The sequence below is a fragment of the Miniopterus natalensis genome, chromosome 20 (assembly GCF_054644295.1).
Source record: "Miniopterus natalensis isolate mMinNat1 chromosome 20, mMinNat1.hap1, whole genome shotgun sequence".
Taxonomy (NCBI): Eukaryota; Metazoa; Chordata; class Mammalia; order Chiroptera; family Miniopteridae; genus Miniopterus; species Miniopterus natalensis.
The window spans coordinates 26,134,659-26,162,498 of NC_142100.1; the positions used below are offsets into that span (position 1 = coordinate 26,134,659).

General features: G+C 50.4%; 3 protein-coding genes across 5 annotated transcripts; 2 read left to right on the forward strand and 1 right to left on the reverse strand.

Moving 5' to 3' along the window:
* The first annotated feature begins 2,778 nt into the window (after positions 1-2,778).
* TMED2 (transmembrane p24 trafficking protein 2) lies at positions 2,779-11,152 on the forward strand. Its single transcript, XM_087828814.1, has 4 exons — positions 2,779-3,019; positions 4,571-4,763; positions 7,380-7,487; positions 9,715-11,152. Exons 1-4 carry the CDS (start codon positions 2,840-2,842, stop codon positions 9,837-9,839), a joined length of 606 nt encoding a protein of 201 aa, XP_087684940.1. The 5' UTR covers positions 2,779-2,839; the 3' UTR covers positions 9,840-11,152.
* Positions 11,153-12,655: 1,503 nt separating this feature from the next.
* DDX55 (DEAD-box helicase 55) lies at positions 12,656-26,926 on the forward strand. Of its 3 annotated transcripts, none has more exons than XM_087828424.1 (15): positions 12,656-12,763; positions 12,874-12,924; positions 13,022-13,108; positions 13,921-14,012; positions 14,091-14,153; positions 15,179-15,328; positions 16,077-16,266; positions 16,418-16,500; positions 17,211-17,342; positions 17,517-17,609; positions 18,235-18,349; positions 18,874-19,042; positions 19,217-19,506; positions 19,741-19,931; positions 26,295-26,926. In XM_087828424.1, the coding sequence occupies exons 1-14, from the start codon at positions 12,656-12,658 to the stop codon at positions 19,915-19,917; spliced, it is 1,800 nt and encodes a 599-aa protein (XP_087684550.1). In that variant the 3' UTR covers positions 19,918-19,931; positions 26,295-26,926. The 3 variants fall into 3 exon arrangements, with proteins under 3 accessions (XP_087684550.1, XP_087684549.1, XP_087684548.1); XM_087828423.1 differs by lacking the exon at positions 26,295-26,926 and adding an exon at positions 21,789-22,126; XM_087828422.1 differs by lacking the exon at positions 26,295-26,926 and having other exon boundaries at positions 19,741-20,458.
* EIF2B1 (eukaryotic translation initiation factor 2B subunit alpha) lies at positions 21,130-27,586 on the reverse strand. Its single transcript, XM_087828425.1, has 9 exons — positions 27,502-27,586; positions 26,698-26,799; positions 25,528-25,664; positions 25,303-25,419; positions 23,575-23,687; positions 23,164-23,232; positions 22,247-22,322; positions 21,977-22,102; positions 21,130-21,424 (listed from the first exon to the last, which is right to left on the reverse strand). Exons 1-9 carry the CDS (start codon positions 27,512-27,514, stop codon positions 21,260-21,262), a joined length of 918 nt encoding a protein of 305 aa, XP_087684551.1. The 5' UTR covers positions 27,515-27,586; the 3' UTR covers positions 21,130-21,259.
* Positions 27,587-27,840: the final 254 nt, after the last annotated feature.

The window sequence follows — 27,840 nt, forward strand, 5'->3', positions numbered from 1 at the left end:
AATCACCCATTGCTTTTGCGTGTGTTCCTGAAAAAATCGTACGAGCTAATGCTTTGCGAGAGAGTATCTAACACCAGGGAAACAAGGGTGAGAGGAAAAGGGAAGTGAGGCAGGAAAGGAGGAAGAGCGGAGTCTAGGTGGGCATTGCCCAAGTTGGCCGGGCTTCCCAAGGACACGCATGGGACGTGTCTGGGAGGATGTGTGAAACCACCGAGCCTCAGACTGTCCAGCAGCACGGGGTGGGCATTAGGGGGGGGGCACGTGGGACAAGGTGAGCGATTTCTGCCCACTCCATGTCTCTCTTATTTTATTTTATTTTATTTATTTTATTTTATTTTATATTTTATTTTATTTTATTTTATATTTTATTTTAATTTTATTGATTTCAGAGAGAGGAAGGGAGAGGAGAGAGAGACGGAAACATCAATGATGAGAGAGTCACTGATCTGCTGCCTCCCAGCCGGGGATGGAGCCTGCAACCCCAGGCATGTGCCCTGACCGGGAACCGAACCTCGGTCGTAGGTCAGTGCCCAAACACTGAGCCAAACTGCAGGGACTTCGCGTCTCTCCGAAGTCCTCCCTGTGGGCCACTAACCTCCCCCCACTTCCAGGAGGACCCCATCTCCTGGGCCGGTCCTGGGCATGGAGGCCGCTGCAGCGTTAGCCCCTGTGATCATCGGAGACCGTCGGAAACGTCAGGAGCTGGAGACCGTGGCCCTGAGCAGGGCTTTGCAGCCACGGGCGCGGCGTGAGCCGTGGCTGGTGGTGTTCACGTCCCAGGTGGGGGAGGCGGGAGGGGTGCAGGTGGGGTGAACCCAGCTGGGTCTGCCATACCCACAACACGGCCTTGCGCAAAATGATGTATTCAGTAGAATTCCTCCCGTCACCCCATTTCCACTCCTCGACAGTTTGGCCCCGGCTGGTCCTGATTTTTTTCCTGAGACTAAACATATATATATGTGTGTATATACATATATCTATACACACACACATATATATATAAAAACACGCATTTATTGATTGATTGTTTTGAGAGGAAAAAACATCGATTTGTTGTTCCACTTATTTACGCATTCATTGTTTCTTTTTTAAATGATTAACTTTACTGAATTGGATTTACGCCACCTTTTTATTTACATCTTGTTACCACAACATTTTTTAAAAAATATTTTTTTTACTGATTTCGGAGACAGGAAGGGAGAGGGAGAGAGAGAAACATCAATGCTGAGTCATTGATCGGCTGCCTCCCGCTCGCCCCCTATTGGGCATCGAACCCGCAACCCGGGCCTGTGCCCTGACTGGGAATCCAACTGAAACCTCCTGGTTCACGGGCCGATGCTCAACCGCTGAGCCACGCCAGCCGGGCACCTCTGCAGGTATTTTAAGCAGAAAGAGATTTAATGCAGGGAACTAGAGGCATATAAATGGGTTGGTGAGGCTGGAGGAACAGGCTCTCGGCGGAGCCTCCTTCAGGGTCGGCTCCCAGAGCAATGCTACAGACCTGAGCTGCCAGGAGGAGCCGCTGCCACGGCCTGGAAGGTGGGGAGCCGGGGGACCCCTGCTAGAACCCCTGGGCTCAATCGCACATGGTCACGGCCAGGAGATTTTCAGCGCTGCAGCTGCACCGGTTTCTCGACACCAGAGGTGGGAAAGTGGGCCACGGCTGCCCCCTGTTGCCCGCTGTCTTTAAGCAACGATCCCTGGAACTTGCACAGCACCTTCCCACACCAGGTGCCACCTGACCTCGCCCCATCAATAAGGCATAAGGCCTTCTTCCCCTTTGCAGATGAGCAAGGAGGCCATGGCAGATAAAGCCACGCAGCTCCGTGCAGAACTGGAGTAAGGACCTGGCCCCTTCCAAGGGCCGGAGGAGCTTGTCCTGCGTGAGGTCTTCTGTGGGCCCCGGGGCGCAGGGGACACCTGGGCAGGCCAGGAGCCAGCCGCAGCCCAGGAGGCACGAAGCTGCGGGGTAAGCACCGAGGGAGGGGCTGGTGTTTGGCAGAAGGATTCAGACAAGAGAGGAGGGGCCCTGTGAGTAGGACTTTGAGGGATGAGTAGGAGTACGTCAGGGAGCAAAGGGCCTGGGGGAGGGGGGAGTCCCAGCAGCTGGCAAGAGCTAAGGGGGTGTGGTGTGGCAGCAGGACTTTGGGGAACTGCGAGGGCTCTAATGATGGGAGATTTGGGCAAAATGAAAACAATTCTTTTTTTTTTTTTTTTACAGTAAAATAACATGCATGAGTCCTAAGCATACATCTTCTTGATCAAAAAAAATATGCAGACACTCACGTGCCCTTCGTTCAGGTGAAGACGTAAAGCATTTCCAGCACCCGGGCAGGTCCCCTCGTGTCCCCTCCCAGGCCACACACACCCGCCGCCAACCTTTTTCTGGGGGCGGGGGGCCACCTAAAATGTCAGAGCCCCTGGCTTCAGCCCCCATCTCCCATTCCTCCCACTCCTATGGTCGCCGCCTTTCTGAACGATCCTCAGAGGGCGCTGCAACCGGGCAGGCGGGCTCCCTCCACGCGGTCGCTTCGTGGCGCGGTCCGCGGGGACTTAAGGGGGGGACGCGAACGCGGGGCCTGCGGCCTTTTGGTCCTTCGGGGCCACCGTCCAGGCCCGGGCCCGCGCGCAGCCGCCGTGTCCCTCGGCGGCCGCCGTGCGTCCGTTACGTGGCAGCTGGCGGCGCCGGCCAATCCCCGGCGCCCGCATCAGCCCCCGCGGGTGGCGCTGGCGGAAGGGGCGGAGCTGAGGCGGCGGCGGCTGAGGAGGCAGCGGTGGCGGCGACGGCGGCGGCTCTGGAGGCCGCAGTCCCGGCCCCGGCTTCGGCCCCAGCCCCACCATGGTGACGCTCGCGGAGCTGCTGGTGCTCCTGGCCGCGCTGCTGGCCACGGCCTCGGGCTACTTCGTGAGCATCGACGCGCACGCCGAGGAGTGTTTCTTCGAGCAGGTCACCTCGGGCACCAAGATGGGCCTCATCTTCGAGGTGGCCGAGGGCGGCTTCCTGGACATCGACGTGGAGGTGCGGGCGCGCCGCCCGAGGCCGAGGCGGGGTCGCGCGGCCGCTCGGGGATTGGCGGGGCCCGCGGAGGCCGCCGTCCGCGTCCCGGGAGCGGGAGGCCCGGGAAGCCGCCCTTGTCCCGCCCCCCCCCCCCCCCCGCGGCCAGGGCAGGTCCCGCGGCCCGGGCGCCCCTCGGCGTCGGGAGCGCTTTGCCCGGTGGCTCTGGGCCGACGGCCCCGGAACCGGTGGCCGCGTGTCGGCCCCGGGCCCGGAAGGCGCCCGCCCCTCGGCCGCGGCGGCAGCTGCGTTCCTCCGGGTCGCGGGCCCGCGTGGGCACGTGGCGCGGGGCCTTCGGGGAGAGCCGGTCGGGAGTGAGCGAGGAGTGCGGGGCGCGCGTCCCGGGCGGGGCGTCTGGGCCGCCTGTACGCAGCCCCCCCGCTTTCCGCCCCTCGCCCCAGACGGTTCGAGCAGCCGCCGCCGCCCGGGAGGCAGGTGGGGTTGGGTCCTGTTGTAGGATAACGATGGAGGGAAGTGTCTGGAGAGAGCGGGAAGTTATTTTAAGAAACGAGCAGCCTCCGAACTTTCCCGTGTGTGTGTGTGTGTGTGTGTGTATATATATATATATATGTATGTGTATGTATGTGTGTGTATATATGTGTCTACATGTATACATGTATGTAGTTACAATATGTACCTATACATACACATGTATATAGTTACAATATGTATCTATACGCATATATAGATACATATTGTACCTATATGTGTGTGTATATATAGATACATATTGTATTTATATATAGATACACGTGTATATATTTTAAAACACAAAGGACTGATTCATCGCTGACTTTTTTTTGGGGAGGGGGGAAGCACATGGAATTAATATTTAACGTCACCTGCTGGCCTGATTGATTGGGTTTGCGGGTTTTCCGTTTGGTAGCAGGTTAGGTGGTGCAGCTGAGCCCCGGGACCGAGGGGACGGCGGCGGGAGGGGCTCTTCGCTTAGCCAAGCCCTTAGAGACCAGCCATTGCCCTGCCCGAGCTTTCCAGGCGGAGCGGCTTTGCCAGGGGGGCTCACAGCGGACTGGCGGCGGGTGGGGCGAGAGCGTGGGCCTCGGCCTCCCCTCCAGCCCCCTGGCCTTTCCCTTCCTCCCTCCGGCATCTCGGGTGGAGCAGATCCCGGGGCTGGTTGGCAGGAACCACCCAGGAAAACCTGCAAGCGCACCTTCCCCACAATTCTTAAGTTTTAAAGAGGTTCCTTGTTTTGGCGGCCAGGAGGACGCGCTTGCACGTTTGTCGGAGGCATTAGGCCACTTAGAGAAAGTGTGTTTTTAAGGTGCAGTTTTTGTTTCCCAGTTGAACAAATACGACACATGTAGTCAGAGTTGAAAGGTGGTTAGAAGGAGAGCCCTGTCTCCTAAGTGGGAGCCCAGAGAGGCTGCTGTCACGGATGTGGAGTTAAGTGGAAATCACATTTTCTTACCCAATATACTGCCAGTAGGCGTCGGTTAGGAAGGTTATGGGTTGAAACCTTCCGTGGTATCTCATGCATTTCTCTCCTGCCTCCAGATTACAGGACCTGATAATAAAGGAATCTATAAAGGGGACCGAGAGTCCAGTGGGAAATACACATTTGCTGCTCACATGGATGGAACATACAAGTTCTGTTTTAGCAATAGGATGTCCACCATGACTCCAAAGATAGTGATGTTCACCATTGATATTGGGGAGGCCCCGAAAGGACAAGACATGGAAACAGAAGGTGAGACGAACATTCAGAAGATTTCTATCCCATTCCAAGAGTGAATATTAATTTTGTTCCTTGTTAGCGTCTGAGTGTTTGCTTTGATTTCTTACTCTAGGTTCACCCACTGCCCCCCCTGCCCCCTCCTGTCTCTGGTTTCATCTACTATCTTTAAAATGCCTTTTGTGGAATATACTTTTTATTTATCCAGGTCTCCTAATTAACAGACAGAAGTTTATGGAAGTTCATGTGTATATTCTGGTTCTTTACAGTTGCCCCTCTGGCACCCCAGTCACTTGGTTCTCTTGTAATCACATAGGCTACTTGCGCCTTAGGTGGCTTGTTCTGTTAATTCGCCAATCCTGGCATATGCATCTTTATTTGCTCGTTTCTGTACATGACTAGTTTAGCTAAACCTTTTGTTTTATTTTTTGTGTGTTTATATTTTAAACTTTTCTTTAGGTGGTGGAGATACCTGGGATGGTATGTTGATTGCTTTTTGACAGAATCCTGTATTTTTGCACATTTTTGTTTGCTATTACCTAATTTCTGCTTTCCTTCTTTCTAACCTCAGTTTGTTGGCATGAGAGTGTTTTTTGTCTTAATTTAAAAAAAAAGACACAAACCCTACACCTAGAGTGATTTTCTTTTTTTTGGTAGTTTTTATTTGGTTGACAGGAGATACAGGTTAGGTCATTTTAAATTAATATCACTGGAAACACAGCCATTGACACTTTAGTGTTACCATCATACTTCGTTTCTTTTAAATGAATGCCAAAGGGTTGAGATACTCAACTGTAACTGGACAAGTAAAAGTCTTCATTAAACATAGCTAATAGCATATGGTTCTATTGACTTTGTAGGAAGTAGTTTGTTGGCTTGTTTTAATGAGTACTAAAGTTTTCTAACTTGAAACTTGGTTGGACATGAAATACGGTTCTAGGAGCCATGTCTAGATATGTGACAGAAGTTCTTTCAGCCGTACATTGCAGTTAGATCAGTTTTTATTCCTCAACTCACCAGCATTGAACCCTGAATTGATTCTTCTGGATAAATTGCTTACCGGGAGCCAGCACATTAGCGTTTGGGGGTGGGGCGGGGTGTGTTGTCACAGTGCATGTTAGGATTTTTGGAAAGTAGCAGTTAACACATTTTATACTATTACCATAATCACATTTGTCATAGGTATTTAGCAGACGGTAGAGCACTTACATCCTAAAGAAGGTGAACTGTTAGGTTTTTAAATCTATAGAATTTAGAGACTTGTACTACTTAGTAATTCCTGTGCTTGCTTTTCAGGGCCATTTACAGTGTAGGACTTGGCTCATTTTCAAGGAGAATTGGGAGTTTCAGGGGCTTTGTGTTTGTTCATTTTCTAGAAATTAGTTCTTTCTAAATGGTTAGAAGTTGTGGCTGATGAATGTGAATATTAAGTGATTAATTAATCTCTAACAGTATTTAGAATTCTTGCTCTTGCTTGTTAATGTCAATGAATTGCAGCTGTCAAATCAAGCCTTCCTCTAAAGCAGTGGTTCTCAAGTCAGGGTGACTTTTGCATCTCAAGGTATGTTTGGCAACATCGGGAGACATTTTTTCTTCTCCTGGCATGTGGGTGATCAATCCTACAATGCAACGGGCAGCTCCCCCACCACAAAGAACTCTCTGGCCCAAAATGTCAACAGTGCTGCCTCGAGAAACCCTGCTCTAAAGGTTCACCTAGTGCATGCGGCTTCCTGAGGGAAGCCAGCGAAGGAGAATTTGAGATGCTGCTCCGCACCTCACTATGGCAGGGTCATTGGCTTCTCGGGAAATGTAGGATTATCTGTGGCAGTTTGGAATTGTAGATGAAGTCCATTCTCGGGCAGTGATAAGGGGACCCCTCTAGGGGAAATCTGCTCTGTGGTGTAGTTTTTCCTACCTGGTTCTTCACTGTCACAGTATAGTACAACCTAGAGTGTACACTTACTCTTCAGAACTGTTGGTACACCTTGTGTGCATTGCTGGGGAAAGAGGATACCTGGTTTTAAACCTTGTGCAGCTGAGAGCTTTTCACTTGCAGTGCCTGCTGCTCCCCGCTGTAGTGAAGTCGTTGCTTTGACTCTCACAGAAGAATGTTTGAGCTGCTCTAGGTTTTCCCCAGTGTCTTCATGTTTGTCTCTGCTCAGCCTCGTAGAGATTAAGTCTGTTTTGGTACTGCTCCTCAATTAACAGAGTTATATGAGTAGATTTTGATTTTAGTTTAAATATTCATAGATTGTTACTAGGGTGTTACAGGATTTTGTTTGATATTTTGTGCCTCCCCCCCCCGTTTTTCCCCCTCTCTGGTAAGCAGCCATTGTAGTGAGCCTCATTTAGTAGCAGTTCAATAGGAGACATTTCTTAGGGCTAATTGATTTCCTTTAGTTAGTAAATATTGTATAGTATGTTTTCTAACCTGAAAGAGATTTTTCTACTGGGAATCAACTTTTTAAAAATGCTTTGAGAATTGTCATCAGTGATCCAAAATGATGTTGGAGCCATTGCTAAAAACAGCTGCTTTTGTGTCTTCTCTGAGGAATGTTTTTATTGCTTTATGAGTATTTTTCAAAAAGAGATTCCAAATATATGCTGATGTGTTTTCAAATCCTTGTATAGCTCATCAGAACAAGCTAGAAGAAATGATTAACGAGCTAGCAGTGGCCATGACAGCTGTGAAGCACGAACAGGAGTACATGGAAGTTCGGGAGAGGATACACAGAGCAAGTAAGTTAGTAAGTTAGCTGGTGCTAACCTTGCAGCGCTGTCTCGTGGCCACAATGCTTAAGGTGTGTTACCCAGCAGCTGGCTTCCATTTTCCTCATTTGGAAGTTTTGCAAACATTATCATACTAAAGTATTGACTTAAAAAAGCACCTGTGCACCCTGGCTGGCATGGCTCTGAATGTCTTCACTCTCTGATCTCCATCTTTTCTCCCTCACCTGGCAGGGGCCTATTTGTGGGTTACCTTGCCCCAGGTGGGGCCACTGAACAAAAGGCTGAGGGCTACGAGCTTTCACTGCTTTGCAGTTTTAACTAGTTCAGACCAGAAGGCGTTAAAGGTCTAGGCGGTTCTTGGGAACACGGCAGCCAGAGGAAGCACGGTTTCTAGTCTGGGGGCACCAGCCTTATTTCAGATTTACTGCAGGTGCCCTTTCACAAACAAGTAGAATTTTAGGCATTCAGTTTAATTTTGCAAATGAATTAGTTCCTCCAATCTGTTTTCTGTACCTCTTCCAACAGCATAATGTGACCTTTTATTTTTTTTTTTGCTACAGTGTTACAGTAATACTGTACTGTTTCTAGATCAGGCTAATATGAGTGTTGTGAGGACAGTGTCTTATGTACACATACTTTCCTAGGTGGCTGCTTTCCTATGTTAATATGCTTCAGTGTGTTCAATGTAATCTTTTTTAAAAATTTTTATTTTTTAAAAATTGATTTGAGAGAGAGTAAGGGGGAGGGGGAGAGGAACATCGACTTGTTTGTTCCACTTACTTATGCATTCACTTGTTGACTCCTGTATGTTCTCTGGCTGGGGTAGAACTCAAAACCTTGGTGCATTGAGATGACGCTCTAACTAACTGAGCTACCTGGCCAGGGCTCAATTTAACCTTAAAGATGCATTTTTCTATAAGCAAAGGGAAAGATGAATACTTCTTTTTACGTGGTTGTTTAATTTGAAGTATGTACCCTTTCAGATAGAATCTTAACATGCTGGTCATTCACAGTTCTGCTAGAAATTGGTTACTAAATTTTCACCAGAAGTAAACTTCCTGGCATGGAATTGGCACTAAAATTTCAGTGTTTTGGGTTTTTATAGAGTTCTAGTTAATGTTCTTAGGCAGGGTGTCTATTCTTACTCTGGGGGAAAAAACACCTTTTTTTTTTTCTTTTTAAGAATATTGGCCATTTGCAGAAAAATCAAAAAACTACCTAGTAATTTTTATTTTTAAAATTTTTAAATTTTGATTTATCTTTATTTTGAGAGGGTGTTTATTAAAGCTGGGGACAGTGGAATAAGGAAGGGCCTAGGAAAGAAGCAGCAACAGGAGAGAGCCTAGGCAGGCTGCTTTGCTTCTCTAGAAACGGTATGGGAAAGAAGTGAGCCAAGATGGGGCTGCTGTCAGCTCACTGGGAAGGCAGAGAAAAGGGGGCTTTGGAGACAGATTCAGGGGGTTAGCCCAGGATGAGCTGCTGTTGCCCATGGCTCCCCTGGTTGCAAGTCTTGTGGGGACTCTTAGAGTTTAGGAGAAAGAAAACTCGTTTGAAAAGATTTTAGTGGCTGTGTCTACCTAGTAATTTTAAAAAGTTAAGGCTATAGAATTTGATCAGAAACTTGAAAGGATGTGATATAAATTGAGCAGCATCATGACTATTACCTTAAGGATCAAATCCTGAGCTTATGGGGTAAATCCTGAGACTTGTTCCAGTTGGTAGTCACTGCCAGTGTTGGTCCATGGACTGAGAAACCCCCTAGAACAAATGCCAAGCACAGAGTAGGTGCTCTATAAATATTTGTTTTTTTAAAAAATAGACTGACACATTTTGGCTTGGTAAGTAGTGCTTTTTGGGTAACTCTGTGATCTTGAAACAATCATTTAATTTTTTAAAAGTTAATTTTCTGATTCAGCAACAAAAGATTATAATGTAGGGATGTTTCAGTGTGAGGGAGAAAGAATGTGGAGTGGGTGTAACCTTGGGCAAGTCATGTTTCCTCTCTGTTCCCAGTACATAAGCAGAGTAGGCTTGACTATACTCAGAATCATTAAGGTCCCATTTAAATCTAAAATCCACTGCTGCCGAGTATGTTGCATGGCTCGGGGACAAGTATTTATAGGACCATGATTGGCATGCAAGTAGTACTTTCACACAGAGTAAGGTGTGGGGATAATTTTTGATGCCTCTGTGGTTTTGTTTTTGTTGTTAAATTTTGTTTGTTTGTTCTCAACAGTCAACGACAACACAAACAGCAGAGTGGTCCTTTGGTCCTTCTTCGAAGCTCTTGTTCTAGTTGCCATGACATTGGGCCAGATCTACTACCTGAAGAGATTTTTTGAAGTCCGGAGGGTTGTTTAAAAAGCCTTTTCCTGATGATCCGAAACTCATAGTTCACTGTTTACCAAACATCTTGGTCAGAATAATGTCATTAGTTTGTATGTTTTTATTTTCGGAATTGTATGTTCACAGCCTGTTTCTTTGTGATTAGTAGATATTGGGGAAAAGCCTTTTTAGGAAAAGGCTAGTGAAAATTTGACATCTGATCGGCACAATTTCTCATTTGAATTCTTCCTTTCTTTATACAGGCCCTTCCAGAGCTTGAATACTGAGATGTAGGCACGTGGTCCTTACTCTTTCCTGTTTTCATAGTTAAGTGCAGATTGTTCAGGATAGTACTTTACTAAAATGACTGCATTCTTTTGACCCCCTCATCCTGCAGTTCAAGTCATTAAAGATTCATTTTGTTTAGTTCTTATGAGAAAACAACAATCTGGATCTTGACATTTTCTGCCCACCCAGTGGTAGAGCTCTGTGACTTCAGAGTGTGCTCCCAGGTTGGCTCTTTTATACTTCGTCCATCTTGTTTTTGCTTTAAAGACAACCCAACAACAATTTCCCCCCTAAATTTTTACTTTGAACGGTAGGACTTCACAAGCAGCTAATAACCCTTTTTAATTTCTGCCTAACCTTGTAAGAAGTCGCTATTAGAGCCAATTCTCTGGGTGTTTCAGCTAATGGTAGCTCTTGCTCTTTCTGTGCTGGCACACACTTGCTCCACTTTTGGCATTCACGGAATTGGGAAAATCTGTGTTTCTGATGGCAAAGGGTTAAGCCTCCTGGATTTCATTGCAGTGAATGATATACAGCCACTATTTTATTTTTGATCAGTGGCATTTGGCCACTTGTTAATTAGGGTACTGACAGCACTGTTAGTACTAGGGTTTTTGGTTTTGTTTTTCTTGGGTCTTCTTTGGCACATGTGAATTTTGTTTTGTATAAGATGAAATGACTTCTCTCGATCTCTGATGATGGTTTTAAAATTGAAGGAGCATCAGGTTTGGTGTGGGGATGATCCAGGATTATGTAGTGACTGATGTATATTAGTTACTTGTACATTTATTTTGGATCTTTGCAAAGGTAAAACTAAAAGTAACGAGTTTTATATAATTTAAATTTGTTACAGGTTTTCATGTTCAGGATAAACAATTTTTCCACCTTGGGTGAAAACACTTGCAGCAGTTTAAGGTGACTTTTAAAAACCTTAGGACAACTGTTGTAAGACTTGCCTGTGAGAAAACACTTCAAAATTGAATTAAAATATGTAAATTTAAAACCGGTTGTATATCGAATCTGTCCCAGGTTCAGTAAATAAACAATTCTTTTTAAAAACAGTCTTAGTATCCTGTGTTTTACGTATTAATGATTAATTCACATTTGTTATATACCGATTTTCTACTCATATTTGAAATGAGACCTGTCCATGTGTTCTGAGTAATAAAGCTGTTATAAATGTCTGTTACTTTTATGTCCATAAACTTGAGGATAGTGAACAGTCGCCCAGTTTCAGGTTTCCCTGTGCAGTTTCTTTCATGGGTCAACGTTAACATCTCAAGTATTTTTTTCACGTGGGGAAAAAAGTTTTGAATGATTTTCATTCAGCCGCCTGGTTTGAGAGAGAAGATTTGCCCAAGGCTCCCAGATGAGGAGTGATTGGTGGGACCAGAACAGAAATCTGCCTTTAAAGATGATCCCTCTCCCTCCTTACACTAGGGGCCTGCCAACAGTACAAACACTACCCTTTACTGAGCACCGTGGAAGGTCCTGGCAAGACACTAAAGGCTTTACACCGTCTGCTTCATCCATTCCTCCAAAGCATCATGTCGGGCGTTACAATTCTCCTCTTGAAAATAAACAGGCTTGGAGAGGGCCCCGAGTTCAGAAAGCAGTAGAGCGCCAAATGCAGGCGCAGCCCTGCTCTTTCCTCTGCATTTGCATTCAGAGATGTCTGTGGAAATCCGTTTTGTAAAAGCTGCCAGTGGTGGTTTGAGGATCATGCTTCAGCGAAAATTCTGCCTTGGGCTTTTTTCATTTCCTTTAAGATACTGGAGTCCACTATTTCTATTTATTCATCCCCAAAACCACTGGGATAAAGAAAATAGAGGGATAGCCCCGATCGTGGGATTTACCTCCTAGCGGGGGAGATGAAGCGAGTAAGTAAACTATACTAATGGTAAGTGGCTTCAGTGGTCAGGAAAGGGAGGCATCGCTGAGATGACACCTGAAAGCTCGCGGTAGACGGAGGGGAGCAGGCCACGCGCACAGCTGGAGGGGGTCCGTGCCCGCGGAGCCCCGCGCAGAAGCGTGCTGAGCGGGTGCGGGCGGCCCGAGCCAGTGGACACGGGGATGAGAAGGCAGTGTTCCCGTTCAGGACTCGGAACGCAACTTTCTTAGAAGTAAACCAACATGTACCAGGCACTGCATCCCCGCCGTCAGCCCCACTGTGCGCTGCTGTTCACCTGGGGCTGCGGGGCTGGGGTCCGTTTCTGTCCGCTCCCTCCAGCCCCGCCGTCCTCCGGCCAGCACGCGGTATAGTGCTGCCATCTGCCTCCGACTGGCGGAGAAAGTGGGAGAGCCGGGGCGCGATCCCTCCCGCCGAGCTGCAGGCCCCGCCTGGAGAGTCGCCCCCAGACGGACGGCACCCCAGCACCGCCCGCCCGCCCCCTTCCACTCTCCCCGGGGTCGGCGTCCCACTCACCTGCCGCGAGGGCGCGTTGCCGCCCTCCGGAACTGCGCCGCCCGGATACAGTTCCCGGCCGGACGGGTCGGCGGACGGAAGCGGAAGTGCTCACCGGCTGCGCTCCCGAGTCGTCCCGGCGGCGGCGGCGGGGCGCGCCATGGAGCACGTGACGGAGGGGTCGTGGGAGTCGCTGCCGGTGCCGCTGCACCCCGGGGTGCTGGGCGCGCTGCGGGAGCTGGGGTTCCCGTACATGACGCCGGTGCAGGTACCGGCGCGGCCCGGGGGCGGCGGGTCCTCCGTGCGCCGGGGGGGCGGGGCGCGGCCGGGCGGTGCAGCCGCGGCCTCTGACCCGCGCTCCGCCCTGTGTCCCCCCAGTCCGCGGCCATCCCTCTGTTCCTGAGAAACAAGGACGTGGCTGCCGAGGCGGTGAGTCCGGGCGGGCGGCGCGTCCCCCGTTCTCCCTCCGCGCTGAACCGCGGGACGAGCCGGCCGCACCTCGTCGCCCGCACCTTGTCGCCCGCAGGTCACGGGCAGCGGGAAGACGCTCGCCTTTGTCATCCCCGTCGTGGAGATCCTTCTGAGGCGGGAGGAGGCGCTGAGAAAGAGCCAGGTGAGCATCGCCCCGCGCTTTCCGGGCGCCGAGCTCACCGCCGCCTGGGAGGCTGGTCGAGTGAAAAACGCACCGACATGAAGTCCGCCCCCGCCGCTCCCATCGCCGGCTCTGCCTCGGTGACTTGGCCGCAAGGTGGAATTTATTTGTGGCCCCCAAAGCCGCCCCCCCCTCCTGCTCTCAGGCTCCACCCCGGCGCCAGGGCAGCCCCGCCTCCCCCGCTCTGCCTTCTGGCTCCAGCCCTGGGACTGTGAGCAGGTGTCCTTTCACGCCCAGGTGCTGCTGTGATGTTTGCATTTCTGAGGGTGGCGATTGCGCTGTTAGAATGGCCCTGAACCCGGTGCCAAACACGTTGTCCCGTGTCCCTGAGCGCAGGCAGGCGGGGACGGGCCTTAGGGAGAAAATGCGGGTTAGATAAACTTCCTCCAGGTGGGAGCGATAGTGCTGTGGGCTGAGCTCAGTGTCAGCGAATTAAGGATACAGAATAAGTAGGTGTCTTTACACAGAAACCTAAATCAGGCTTCTGTATGGATGGCTCTATGAAAATAGGACCAGAGGCTGGCAGGAACCTCACCCCAAATTTCCCCCAGGAGCGCTGGTTTAGTATTGGCTAACTCAGGGTTCGTGGCGCTTTACGGGACAGAGCTGGTTCCTGCTGTGATTAATAACTGATTCCGAGCAGCAGTTGATGTGCACTGTGACCAGAGGCTGCTGAGCAAGCCCAGGAAGCCAGGCGGAGGGTCCAGGGTGCATGTGCTCAGCTTGCAGGTCTCGGGCACTGCTCATTGTGTCGCTTCCCCCCACGTGGGCAGGTTGGAGCCATAATCATCACACCCACGCGAGAGCTGGCTGTTCAGATAGATGAGGTCCTGGCGCATTTCACGAAGCCCTTCCCACAGTTCAGGTAAATGGGATGTGGGGTCCCTGTTGGCCATGGGCTGTGAATGTGCCTGGCCTGCTCAGCACTTGTTTCTTGTTTCAGTCAGATTCTCTGGATCGGAGGAAGGAATCCTGGAGAAGATGTCGCCAGGTTTAAAGAACACGGGTAGGTTTGCTTGCTGCTGCTCGTTTCTTTGCTTGCTGTTGACAGTGAACCCACGAGGAATGGATGCATGACCTCCGTCTCACAGGAAACTCCCTTTTCAGCAACTGCCCCCTCCCCTAAAAGGTGTTTTCTCCAGGTCAATCTCCCATTTTGCTCACTGGCTCCTTCCCTTCAGCCCTCATGAACCCTCCACTCCATTAAGCCCTGCCCCTGCAGGAGAAGGGTATTTTGGAGTGTGGCCCCAGCTCTCCCCAGGTGACTATATGGGGCTCAGGACCCTTGCTCTTGTCACTTTGGGGTCCCTCTAAGTGGCCTTATCCCTCCTGGGTGGCTTCTGACCTTGCCCTGAGCCCCAGACCCACACATATCCACTTGTCTGCCTGTATTTCCCTGAGCGTCTCAACAGCTGTTGCAGAAACGGCTAAAATGGGGCTTGGGATTTTCATCCCTGAACTTGCACATCACCTGGATTTCCCCATTTGTCTGTCTACCCATGTGCTCTTGTAGTCTGGGAGTCGGCCTTGACACCTCACCGTCCCTCCAGTTCCCCTCACAGTTAGCCATCCCCGCGTCCTTTTCTCTCTGGAGCACATCTCTAACCCATCAGCTGTTCTCCATTGCTGGCTCTCCCACGCACTTCTCTCCTGGATCCTGCAGAAACTCTGTTCCTACTCTTGCCCTCTTACAGTCCACTCTCCACATAGCAGCATGAAGCCTTTTCAGAAGGCCAGCCTGATCACACCACTCATTGGAAACTCCTGTGGCTCCTGCGAGCCCTTAAGACAGATCCTAATGCTAGTGCAGGGCCTGTGAGGCCCCCATTCTCCACGGCCACCCCTTCCCACCCCACTTTGCTGTGTGTCTCCTGTAGCCACGCGTTTTCTGCCCTCCTGCTCTGGTCTCTCCTTTCTCCACTGGGATCTAGGTGATGTTTTTGGGATGAGGTGGATACAAAACTTGTTATTTGGAATCACAGATACCCTTAAGATCACAGACTGGGGTAAATGTTAACTTCGTTTTCCAAGTGGGAACATCATTGTGGCGACTCCAGGCCGCTTGGAGGACATGTTCCGAAGGAAGGCTGAGGGCTTGGATCTGGCCAGCTGTGTGAGGTCCCTTGATGTCCTGGTGTTGGATGAAGCAGACAGACTTCTGGACATGGGGTTTGAGGCCAGGTACTGGATTTTGTACTTGATTGGCTCTGAGTGATATTGGACATGAAAAAAGGGAGTCACCTCATGACTCACTGTCTTCTGTGGCCACAGGTGAATTTCACATCATTAGGTTGTTTGCTCCTTGAAGTTCTACCCCACAATTTAAATTCCAGTTCTTCTTCTTAAGGTGTTTTAATAAACAGCTCTATTGGGATCTATTCATATCTCATATAATTCACCCATTTTATTTTTTACTTTTTTATTTTTAAAAATATCTTGATTCCAGAGAGAGAGAAAGGGAGAGGGAGCAAGATAGAAACATTAATGATGAGAGAATCATTGATCGGCTGCCTCCTGCATGCCTCCTGCTGGGGATCGAGCCGGAAACTTGGGCATCTGCCCTGGCCGAGAATTGAATCGCAACCTCCTGGATCATAGGTCGATGCTCAACGTCTGACCCATGCTGGCCAGGCTAATTCACTCATTTAAAGTGTACAGTTTAGTGGTTTTTAGTTTCAAAGTCTTATGTCTTAATTTCACTCTCTTCTTTGAATTGTCTCACTTTATGAAAGTATAATTATGTGCTTATATTGGAGAAACTGTGGAAAAATGAGAATGTATCTCACATCTCTGCAACATCTACCATAAATATTGTGATAGTGTCTCTTTCAGTCTTTTTCAAGACCTGTTTAGTATCGTAATGCAGTATTTGTCAGTTATGCTGATAAATTAGAGGTTCAGCTTACACCTGTGTTTGTTTTTTTTAAAGCATAAATACCATCCTGGAGTTTCTGCCAAAGCAGAGGAGAACAGGCCTATTCTCGGCCACGCAGACGCAGGAGGTGGAGAACCTGGTGCGAGCGGGCCTCCGGAACCCTGTGCGGGTCTCGGTGAAGGAGAAGGGCGTGGCGGCCAGCAGCACCCAGAAAACCCCCTCGCGCCTGGAGAACCACTACATGGTGAGCACCTGGCGATGCTTTGCCTCGCTCCTGCGCTCAGTACAGTGATGGTGCGGGTCTTGGGTATGGCTCATGGTGGAACAGAACATTGCTACTGGGATGAAGATTGTCAATACATTTGTTTTTATTTGTTTCCCTTCCTATGTTGCAGGTGTGTAAGGCAGATGAGAAATTTAATCAGTTGGTACATTTTCTGCGCAGCCATAAGCAAGAAAAGCACCTGGTCTTCTTCAGGTAATGCCTACGGGCTTTGCCATACCCGGATACGCAGGTGCTCGGGGCCCTTGGGTTTGGAGTTCTCTGTTAGGACGGCTCTCAGAGTGGTTTTGGCTGCAAATGACTGAAAACCCAACTTCTGTAAAAAGAAGTCCAGGGGTGGGCAGGTCCTAACATTGTTTTATGTCCCAGCAATGTCAGGGCTGGTGCGTCTGCAGTTGTCTTGGCCTCTCCTTCCTGTATGTCACCACATAGTTTCACCATGACCACTATCACACCCTGTCCCGTCTGCATGGAGAGATTCACAGCCGGTGGAGGAGGAAAGGCACAGGGAGGGGACTGGCGGGTGTTAGCCCTGGGGAGTCACAGTGATGGGAAGAACCCGTTACCCAAAGGAGAAGCAGGAGTGTTTGAACATCCTATGAATCTATATTTATGTTACAGGACTATTTCAGTTTAAGTAATTTATCAGGGGCCGGGGGGGGGGCGGGGACGACCCTCTTGGTAGGTCATCTTTAGACAGTGTGGGAATATGTCCTTAGGGTTCTAGCCCATGTTTAGGGGAGTCTGTTGGCAGAGAGGGTTCGGGATTTAGAGCTTAGCTGTGGATGTTCACAGCCATCGGCCTCCTCCCGGGGGATGGGGGCATCACTGCATCTGGTGCTCGAGGCCTCCCTCCCTGTCGTAGGACAGATGGCCCACGACTGAGCCGTCTGTCCCCCTTGCAGCACCTGTGCCTGCGTGGAATACTATGGGAAGGCTCTGGAGGCGCTGGTGAGGGGTGTGGACATCATGTGCATTCACGGGAAGATGAAGTACAAGCGCAACAAGATCTTCATGGGCTTTCGCAAGCTGCCCAGGTAGGGGCCTCGCAGAGATACCGCATATCCAACCACCGCTCCCTTCTGCGTGTCTCTCTGCCTCTAATGCTTCGCAAGCGTTGTTTTCCCTGCTGTTGTCACTGTGATCAGTGAAGACCCGTGGCGATCAAAGTGGCAGCCCCCCACTCACGATGGTGTCTCCTCACTTTGCAGCGGGGTTTTGGTGTGCACTGACGTGATGGCCCGCGGTATAGACATCCCCGAAGTGAACTGGGTCCTGCAGTACGATCCCCCCAGCAGCGCAAGGTACATGTGACGGACGCCACCCTCTGTCTAGAAACCTGGCCCAGAAATACGGGTCTCAGGGAACATAAGCAAAGTGACACGTCAAACAGTGTTTTAAACGGCAGAAATAGGCGAGCGGGCGGATCATGGCTGTGTTGGTGGGGGTGCCATGTTAGGCAGGAGTAAGAGGCATTAAAGTTCCTGCAGAAACGTACATGACAGAAGGTTTAAAGGAAAACAGTACATGACAGCATCTGTGGAAAGTCCAGTTGTTCTCAGTTAATTCTATTACTGATAAATGCTTCCGAACATCAGAGAATGCCTTTAGTATAGACTTCTGAGCAATAATAGTCGTTACTTCCCGGTGGGAGGCTCACAGGTCATCGATTTCTTCTTTTTTATACTTCCAATTGTTTCCCAAATTTTTTACTAAGGCCACGTCCAACCTGTGCCATCAGATAAGCATAAATTTAAACTTTATCGTTCATGTTAAGTGTCTCGCAGAATCTCGTCTGGTTTGCAGTATTTAATTGCCGGTCCTTCCGTTTCCACACTAGGCGGGGCTGAGCCATGGAGTCAGGTGGCTCAGGGCCGTGTTCTGCTCAGCCCCGACACCTGGTGCGCGTGTCCCGTTCTGTGTTCACAGTGCGTTTGTGCATCGCTGTGGCCGCACGGCCCGCATCGGCCATGGCGGCAGTGCGCTGGTGTTCCTCCTTCCCATGGAAGAGGCCTACGTCAATTTCCTTGCAATCAACCAGAAAGTAAGCTGTCTCCTCTTTTCTCACAGATGCCCAGGACGGGCACGTGGTCAGGAACTTAGGTCGGGGGTTGCATACTCACAGGCCAGGCTGGTGATGTGAGGGCTGGAACCCGGCTGGCTGCAAGGCCGTGGAGAGACACCAGCCTCATTGAGGGTGGCAGCCAAGGCTCAGCCCCAGCTGAGTGTCACTGGTGGGAACGGGGACCTGGTATTGCCATATTTTCCAACCAGAAGTCAGGATTGTTGTGGAAAATTTACTTGGCTTTTTGACCAAGTAAAACACTTGGGTTGGATTTGGGCTTCACAGCCTCTGATCTGAGATTCAAGTGGATTATTTTGCCTTTGATGTTAGTGGCACTGGCTCTGGTGGGGGAGCCTGGGGATGAGGGAGTGAGGGTGGTCTCTGCAGTGTCCCCTGCAGGAGATGAGACTCCAGAACACAGTGGATTGTTTTGCCTTTGGTGTTACTGGCACTGGCTCTGGTTGGGGAGCCTGTGGATGCGAGCGAGGCTGGTGTCTCTGTAGTGCCCCCTGCAGGAGATGCGACTCCAGAAGAACACAGTGGACCTCCTCCCAAAGCTCCGGACCATGGCACTGGCCGACAGAGCTGTGTTCGAGAAGGGCATGAGGGCGTTTGTGTCGTTTGTCCAGGCGTACGCGAAGCATGAGTGCAGCCTCATCTTCAGGCTGAAGGGTGAGTGGGACTCCCCAGACGACTGTCTCCATCCGAGGCAGCTGCACTTTTGAGTGATTACAGTGAATCCATTAGATGGTTTGGCTAGAGAAATGGTCTTGCTCGGGATCGTCCGCAGGCTGGTCTCCGACTCCTGCCTTGGGTGTACTCACTCTGGCGTTTTGGTTTAATCAGATCTGGATTTCGCTGCGCTTGCTCGAGGCTTTGCCCTGCTGAAGATGCCTAAGATGCCAGAGCTGCGAGGAAAGCAGTTTCCGGACTTTGTTCCCGTGGACGTTAACACAGACACCATCCCATTTAAAGACAAAATCAGGGAAAAGCAGAGGCAGAAACGGCTGGAGCAGCAGAGAAAAGAGAAGACGGAAAACGAAGGGAGGAGGAAATTCATAAAAAATAAACCGTGGTCGAAGCAGAAAGCCAAAAAGGAAAAGAAAAAGATGAATAAGAAACGGAGGAGGGAGGAGGTAAAGCCTGTCGCTTCACTCCTTCCACGTCCGCCTTGGCGGGCGAACCAGTCCCGTGGAAAGAGTGTCTTCTAGCAGGAACCGCACGGGGCTCACATCCTGCGTTACGTTGGTGATGGGGGGATGCGCTGTTTGTGGGAGCTGATCTGAGAGCTGCTTCTGATTAGGTTGCTGGTGTTACCCGGGACCCCATGGCTGAGAAATTCAGGGGTTTGCTGTCTCTTCTGCACCTAGGGCTCTGATACCGAAGATGAGGACTTGGAGGAGCTTCTCAGTGACACACGGCTACTGAAGAAGTTTAAGAAAGGCAAAATCACCGAAGAAGAACTCGAGAAGGGGTTGCTGACAAGTGCCAAAGGGTCGATCAGGATGGCAGATTTGGGGACCTTGGACTTGGACGAGGACTGCTGATTTCAGAACCTCAGGTGAGCCACAGGAGCACCCGCCCCACACGTGGCAGGTAGCTCACGTCGGCTCTCCCTGCGATCAGGGCCTTGGCAGACATGCTGTCATTTCAGGCTGGGGAGACAGGCCGGGGCTCTCACACTCATGACTATTTGTCTAAAAACATTCCAGCCCTGAACAGAAGATGTAAATTATTTAGTGTAAATAACATGTCAATATTTATTTTAATAGGGAAGAGCTCACTTTTCTGGGCTTATTTTATACTTATTTTTAATACGCTGATACTGAAGTGGACTTGACTTCTAGCCTTTTAAAGTTCCCGTGTTTTCAGGCACCTGACTCCCCAGGCACCCTTGCCCCTGGGCTGCGTTATCTCCAGTGCACAGGACACCGGTGCAGGATGTCCTATAGTCTAGGGTTTTCTTTCTTTCCTGAGAGTAGTCCTTAGTGCTGTTTTGTTGGGGAGTATCTGAAAAACCGAGAAAGCTAGTCATATCCTGGGAAAGAAAGTGATGCCTTCTGTTGAATAAACTGTACTTCCTTCTAATTATGTTCTCATGTCTGAACGTCACTGCACCAAGACGGCCAGTGCAATTGGGCCTGACCCAGCTGTCAGTACTGATGCGAAACCACGTCAGAATCTTTCATGTCATTTATTTGAAGAGGTCCTGAATTTTTCCCAAACCTGTTGAGTTACATCTTTCCCAGATTCAGGATTTACGTTTACAGATGTCCTGGAGGCATTTTTCTAAGTGGCGGGCTGTGCAGGAGACTCTGCTAAATGTCATTCCTGCCTTCCTCAGGTTCTCTGTATGGTTTCCACTCTGGCTCGATCGTGTCCAGGGGACGGTAGCCCCTGGCCCCTATTCACTGTGGGAAGCCTGATGCCAGCTGAGCAGGTGTTTCCTGTAAGGCACCACGTGCAACCTATGGCCTGGGCAGTTGTTAGTTATAGGGGGCGCCTGGCACAGCGAGAAACACCTGCTTTTCTAGGCCTGAGTCTCTCTAACAGGCGCTTTTGGCAAATTACTGTCCTGCAGAGGGAGGTGGGGGAGGGGTCTGAAAGGTTAGGTAGCCAATAATCTAACTTGTATTTCTGGGAACAGGAAATGAATGAAAGTGTCTGGAAACCATCAGTGCAATTTAGGTCGAGTTTTAGGGGAACCATGAACATGTTTAAATGGGCCTGAAATGAATACAAAATTCACCAAGGCATGATTTCAAGTCCTCAGTCCCTAAATCTTCATTAAAAAACAGTTCTGTTTTGGCCTGGCTCACGGAGGGGCGAAGGGGCTACTCCTCCCCACCGCAGCTACATCCACTGTGCGAGGCAGGAAGGGATCAGTGGTTACAGGTACAGCTTAATGAGTTCGTCGCTGACCGCAGACGGCGTCAGCACCCCCAAGTCTGTGAACAGCAGTGTTATTAAGGAAGGGGGGCTGTAGTCGACCCATGGGTGCTCCTCTCTGAGGTCCTGTCCAGTCTGCACAGACTTCAGAGTGTCGGCCTTATACTGAGGAGACAGGAAGCATGCGTTAGTCCACCCTGTGCCCCTACATGCTCAGGGCTCTGTGTTGGGGAGGCCCTGGCCCCAGCAAGGAGTGTGCAGCTGTCTGACCATGCTCTCTGCAAATATGGAGAGGCCAGCTGAGCAGCACACTGACGAGGAGGCCAGTATGGCTGCGGTGGGCCAGGTCATGGTGACTGCTTGGCCACAGAAACCACCATGTGTCCCCTCATTATGTGCTGGATGAACTCCAGACCCTCAAGGTCACAGCATTTACAAAGCATGTACCACATGCCAGGCACTGTGCTCAGCTCTGCCAATGATGGTCTCAGCATTGTTGTAACTGCTAATACTCTTTTCCCCTATACAGATAACTGAAGTTCAGAACTTAAGGTGAAAGGACTTGCCCGAGGCCACATGGTCAGTAAGTGTAGAACAGGGAGCTGAGTCCAGTCTCCAAAGCTTGCACTGCTCACCACCAGCCCTCCCGGCCTCCTCAGCTCGTACCGGAGGTCTCAGTTTAAACTCAAACACCCTTCAGATACATAAAACTCGTGCCTTAAACTTATCTGGGACATCTTGCTGGTTCAGGGGGAAGAGCCGCACAAACTTGAAACTTTCCGCGACCACATAGAAAGGCTTGTTCTGTGCTTTGGCGCACACGGCCATCTGGTTGGTTCCAATCTGGGAGGTCAGGGGAGGAGGAGACAGGTGAGAGCTACAGCACATCTCAAGGGGAAGCTCGATGCATGACACTGCGTCACGTCCTGGGTCTGCGGTGCATCCCCACGCCTTCAACAAGGAACTGGGGAGAGCTAAGGCTCCTACCTTGTTAATAATTCCTCCATTTTCAACCACGCCTTCGGCACCAACTATGACAAGATCCACTTTCTCCATGATATACCTAAGGAAGTAAAAGTTTATGCTAGTTGCTCGGCTCTTGTTAGCAGCAGCACCTGCCAAGATGAATGTTCGTTTCCACATGTTGAGATCCTTTTGTAACTAACTTGCTTCAAAAGGGCACTTAACACACGAGACACCTCTGACACTGTTGCCAGTTCTGTGACCAGGGCATTCAAACCAGTTTTGACCACGACCCCACTTCACACTGCCACCCAGCACGTGCACACATGTGGGTACCTGGAGCAAGACCCTCAAGACCTGGTATTCACCGTTCCTGCATGTGGTGCACTGCGCTCTGTTCTGCCTCCACACACACAAAACTGAGACTCAGAGGCCCGATGTGATCTTTCAGGTGGGCTGAAGGCCAATTTCCCTTTTAAAGGGACCCATTAGAATTCTTCAAAATGCTCCCTCTCGAACACATTCCCGATTTCACCACGCATCTGCCTTACGTGTTTTCTCCATAAGAGACTGTCACTCATTTCCTCTCATGAGATTCACTGACATGACCTCGGATTAAGTACGTGGATGAAATGTATCCGACGGCCCGGGGAGCACAGCCGTGTGCTGACAGCCCAACCTTTGCGCTTTGCTCTTTAAATAACTATAATGCTGCACAAATGACCCCCCCCACCCCCGATCTTCCAGCCTGTCTTCTGTGCACACCAAGACCTCGAAACGAGCTTGGTGGTTTTGTGCAGCCACCAATTATGAGGAGGCAGGACGCTGCCCAGTGCAGGTTTATGAATGGGACTCGGACCTTCAGTCTGGAAACCCTGCTCCAGCCAACCCCTGGAGTGGGTGGGGACAAGTAATTGCAGGCAGGGAAGCTGGGCACTTACCCAACAGCAGCATCCAGGACCACGGTGACAGGGACGTTGAGGTGGCACAGGGCTTTGGCCATTTTCTTACTGCAATTGATGTTTTGAGAAATTAGAACCCCATAGAGTTCTAGAGTGGTGTTATGACCAGTCACTCAACTGACAACAGTAAGTCACGTTAGCGAGAAACTGACCTGATGAAACACCCTTTGCTGTTCCTGACTTAACTACTAGATAAACCCCTCAATCCCACCCTGTTACCCACTGTAATTCACGTGGTTTTTCTTCTGAGGGCAGGAACAGGCACAGCCAGGCAGTGCCGATCAACGGGCAGGTCAGGGCATGTTCTGGCTCCTCTTACAATGGCCTCTAATCCTCAGTTTGCTCTTTAAAATGACTGCTGGGCACATAACCAAGTGCAAAGATACTTGCCCAGAGAGGTCAGGCTGTGACTCCGTGATGTACACACTGAAGCGCTTCTTGGCCGCCGCAGCTGCTTCCAGGACCCTGAGGACCACTCGGGAGTAGGCGTGCGTCAGGATCCTCTGTGGGCCGAGAGAGCTCTGTCGGGGGCAGGCCTCCAAGGATGCCCTACACCCCAGGCTGCTCTCGTGCCTTCCTGGTACCCTACGCTTTTCTGTGTGCTTTCTCCCAGATCAGCTACCATCAGAAGAAAGGTCCTTGATGGGGCACCAAGTTTTAAAGCCACATACAAGCTGAAAAGGTTCTGCCAAAGGGATATACTATTACGGGTCCCCTCCTCCCAGAGCAGGCACAGAAGTGGAATCCCCATGCTGTGGACAAAAGCTTTTATTTGAAGGCTCCATGAGATTCCTTTTGGTTTCTTTTCCTGTTTCTAAGCCACGTTCTGCACACTTGGGCCCACAGGCATGGGCCGGGTGCAGGCAGCAGTGCTCGGAGAGGCAGAGCTCCGGCCGCCGTCACGGAGCCCACTGTTGCCGGATCATCTGCTTTTTCTAGAGAAGCCAAAAAGCCAATATTTAAATGTTGGTGAACTAGTGTTTTTTTTAAAATAAATAGTTGGGGGTAAACACAACCCATTTGTGGGCGGATGCAACTTGTAGACGCTTCCACACATCTTCTGTCCTAAGGAACGGAGTACAGAGGACAATGCAAGATGGATGGATGGAGCTCCCTAGAAGTACAGGCTCTCAGGCCCCGCCCCAGACCTGCTGAATCGGAATCTACATTTAATACTATCCCCAGGTGGTTCTCTTGGACGTTTAAATCTGAGCAGCTCTGTTCTAAACTCGGTCTCAGTCAGCGCTGCTGCAGGCGGATGTTACACGGTAAATTACACTAGAGCACGCGAAACCCACAGAATCACGACAGTTGTGGTGCTGGCCTGGAGGCCGAGAGAAAGGCAACATCGTGCTTCCACGTGGCTTTGTTTGCAACTGGTTTTTGTACAAGTTCCACTCACATCATTACATCATTTATTTAATGACTACTTCAGAGGTTGGGAAGAGGGCAATAAAAGGACACAATTTCAGAGTCAAAACGCACATAAATGATTTTATGGTCAGTGGCGGTTTGATAGCCAAAAAGAATATGGTGGTGGGAGAGATGTCATAAAAGTTTTATTAGCCCTGTGCTGGGAGACTGGCTTAACCTGCAGCTCCAGTCTTTGCATCTCTGTGACAGCGTTTGAAATGAAGTTAAAAAAAAATTTCAACCCAGTGCTGACCTGCATCAGGAAGACAGACAGCGTTAACCAGTGACAACAGCTGCTCTGTGTTGACTTAATTCATGTTAATTTAGTACACATCCAATAATAAAAATACTTCCTTAGTAAGGTGTCTTGTTAAATCAAGAATCAGCCATGCTGTGCCAGTGTTTTTCTCTGCCTGTTTAAAATGAAAACCATCTATGATGATAATATCTACATTTATATAGTGCCTACTCTGTGCCAAGCCCAGGCCCAGTGCAGTCCTTACACAGATCATCTTAGTCCTCACAACCCCATGAGGTAGGTGCTGTTATGCACCTAACTTAGCAGTGAGTAGACTACAGCACAGAGAGGTTAAGTAACTTGTCCAAGATTACACAGCACATAGGTGGCAGAGGCAGGATTTTACCCCAGGAGTCTAACTCCAAAGTCCTTGCTCACAGTTACCACACATGATGACATCTACTCACCGCCCCGTCTTTGATGAAAGTATGGCACAGATCTGCGATTTTACTTCTTGACAGTGATATTCTCCTGAGAAAAAGCTCTCCTCGCTCAATCATGATCTTTTTACATTTGGAGTAATCCTAGGAAAGGAAGAGCAAAATGAGGGCAAGGGGAAGATCCAAGCAATGCTGAGAATATCTACAGCTGAACAGACGTGGAAAAGGAACCCGAGGGAGGGTGGGGCTTACAGAGTACTCCAGGGAGGTGAGGCTGATGAAGCGCAGGAAGAGCTCCCCACCGGAGGACACCGCCACAGAGGAGTCCACGCCACACAGGGTTTCTATGGCTCTGGTGAGATTCGCTCTCAGGCCCTGGAGTGTCTCCCCTGGATTGATCACATGAGAAATGTGACATTCACCTTCGTATCTATCACAGCCCCCTGGTGGGTCTGCGATTCATTCATTCAACTAATATTTACTGAGTGCATAATATGCCGGGTACTAGTCTAGATGCCAAAGATACATCAGTGAACAAGACAAACAGGGTCCCTGCTCTGATGGAATCCCTTTCTAGTGGGAGAGGCAGAAAATAAGCACACAAAGAACTAAGGAAGTTAATTACAGAAGGTAATGAGGACAGAAAAAAGCAGTGATGAGAAAAGTGGAGGGATGTAGAGTGAACACGGATGGCTTCTTGGAGTGGGGGCCATTTAAAATGAGACCTGAGGGGGAAAGGATCCAGCCGCACAGAGGTCCAGTGGGAGAGGTTCCAGGAGCAGACCAGGACAGTGCAAAGGCCCCGAGTGGGAACAAACTGAGTGTGAGAGGCCAGCATGGCTGAAGCACAGGTCTCTGAGGGAGAGCACTGATGAGGCCTGTGAGGCGGTGCAGGTGAGGAACAGGTGTTTGGATATTACTATAGTACAATGAGAGGACACTGGAGGTCATCTTAGAGATACAAGTCTCCAGGCCAGCCCTTTGGATTAACGAAGGCTTTATTATTTTGCTTACTCAAGGTGTCCCGCTACACCCAGATGTTTATATTTGGACGATTACGATTAATGACAATACCAGAATTTATCCTGGAATGTTCTCTGTAGCATCTGCAGAGAATTTGGCACAAGACAGCTAAATAAAACCCCTGGAAAGCTGAACTATTGATATAATTTTAGCTTCATGGTCAACTGGATATAAAATGGTAACTCTTGACTCAAAGTATATTTTATTTATGAAAGGGAACCTGCTTCATGGTAACTTGGGGGCTCTCTCCAGTTTAAAAAGAAGACTGAAATGAAGGAAGAAGCTGAGCTTGGGCGACCCGACCTTGTGTAGGCACACGTATCTCTCTCCCTCTCTACACTTCCAACAGCTGCTAGAAGGCTTTCCTCAAAGCCCCGTGTGTTCGAGGATGACCCTCACCTTCGTCTTGTTTCAAGAACTCCAGCAAAGTCCGTATGGCTGCCACTGCCGAGGCTGTGTCCAGATCCTCTTTCATCTGAGACTTGAAGTAGGCGATTAACTCTGGGAACAGAGCAAAAAGTGACGCATCAGGTTCACTTAGCAGGATGTAAGGCCACAGAGCCTGCCAGTGATTGCAGACCTTATGAAGCAACATCATTTAAAAACGTCCTTTCCAAGGCGTCTGGCTTTCTGGGGGATGATAACGGTGGTGGGAATACAGATGACATCTACTCAATGATACTGAAAGGTCACTCTCCCTCTTATCCTGGACCCCAAGTCCTGAGAGACCCCCAGAGTCAACCACCTAGTCAAATTTACCGGGGACCGCTGCAGACGGTCTACCCTAAGTCAAGCCTATTCACCTACAGGCTCATTTACGTGTATGTCGGGGTCCACCCCCTGTATTTTTTTAACACGACAGCTGCGAGACACACGTTAGTGTGCCCTGGTGTCTCGCTTCACGATGCACTTTGGTAACCACACTCGCTGAGCACGGCGCGCACGCCTTGCTCCTGTGACTCCAGGACCAGATTCAACAGGGCAGGGAGTCCTGCCCGCTCCACCTGCGGGGGAGTCGCGCGTGGGGGCCGGGGCGTCTGCGGGGACGCTCAGGGGCCGCCCCCTGAGGCGGGACCACGGGAGGGGTCAGAGGAACCGCGTCCCGCCGAGCAGCCCGAGCTCGGAAAGCGACCTCCTTGGGGCCCGGCCGGGCGGCCCCTGCGACGCCCCGCTGTGGACCCGGCCCGGCCCGGCCCGACTTACCCTCGTCGTCCATGGTGCCGTCCGGACCGCAGCGCCCGAGGGGCCCGGAGCCGCCCGCTGCCTGGCTGCGCCCCGCGACCGCGCCGGCTCCGAGGCGCGGACACTGACAGCGCGCGGCGCGCCCCGCACTCCACTTCCGGCGCTCTGGGGGCGGGGCCACGAGCCTCGCGCCGGGTCTGGGCCAACCCGCCTCGCGCGTCACTCGGTGGCGCCGGAAGTCGGGAGCGCGGCTTCCGGGAGGCTCCCCTGGCTTCCGGGAGGCTCATCTGACTTCCGGTGCATCTGCGCTGAGGGACCTCGGCCGCCATGGTCTCCGACGGTGAGGGCCGCGCCGCGCGG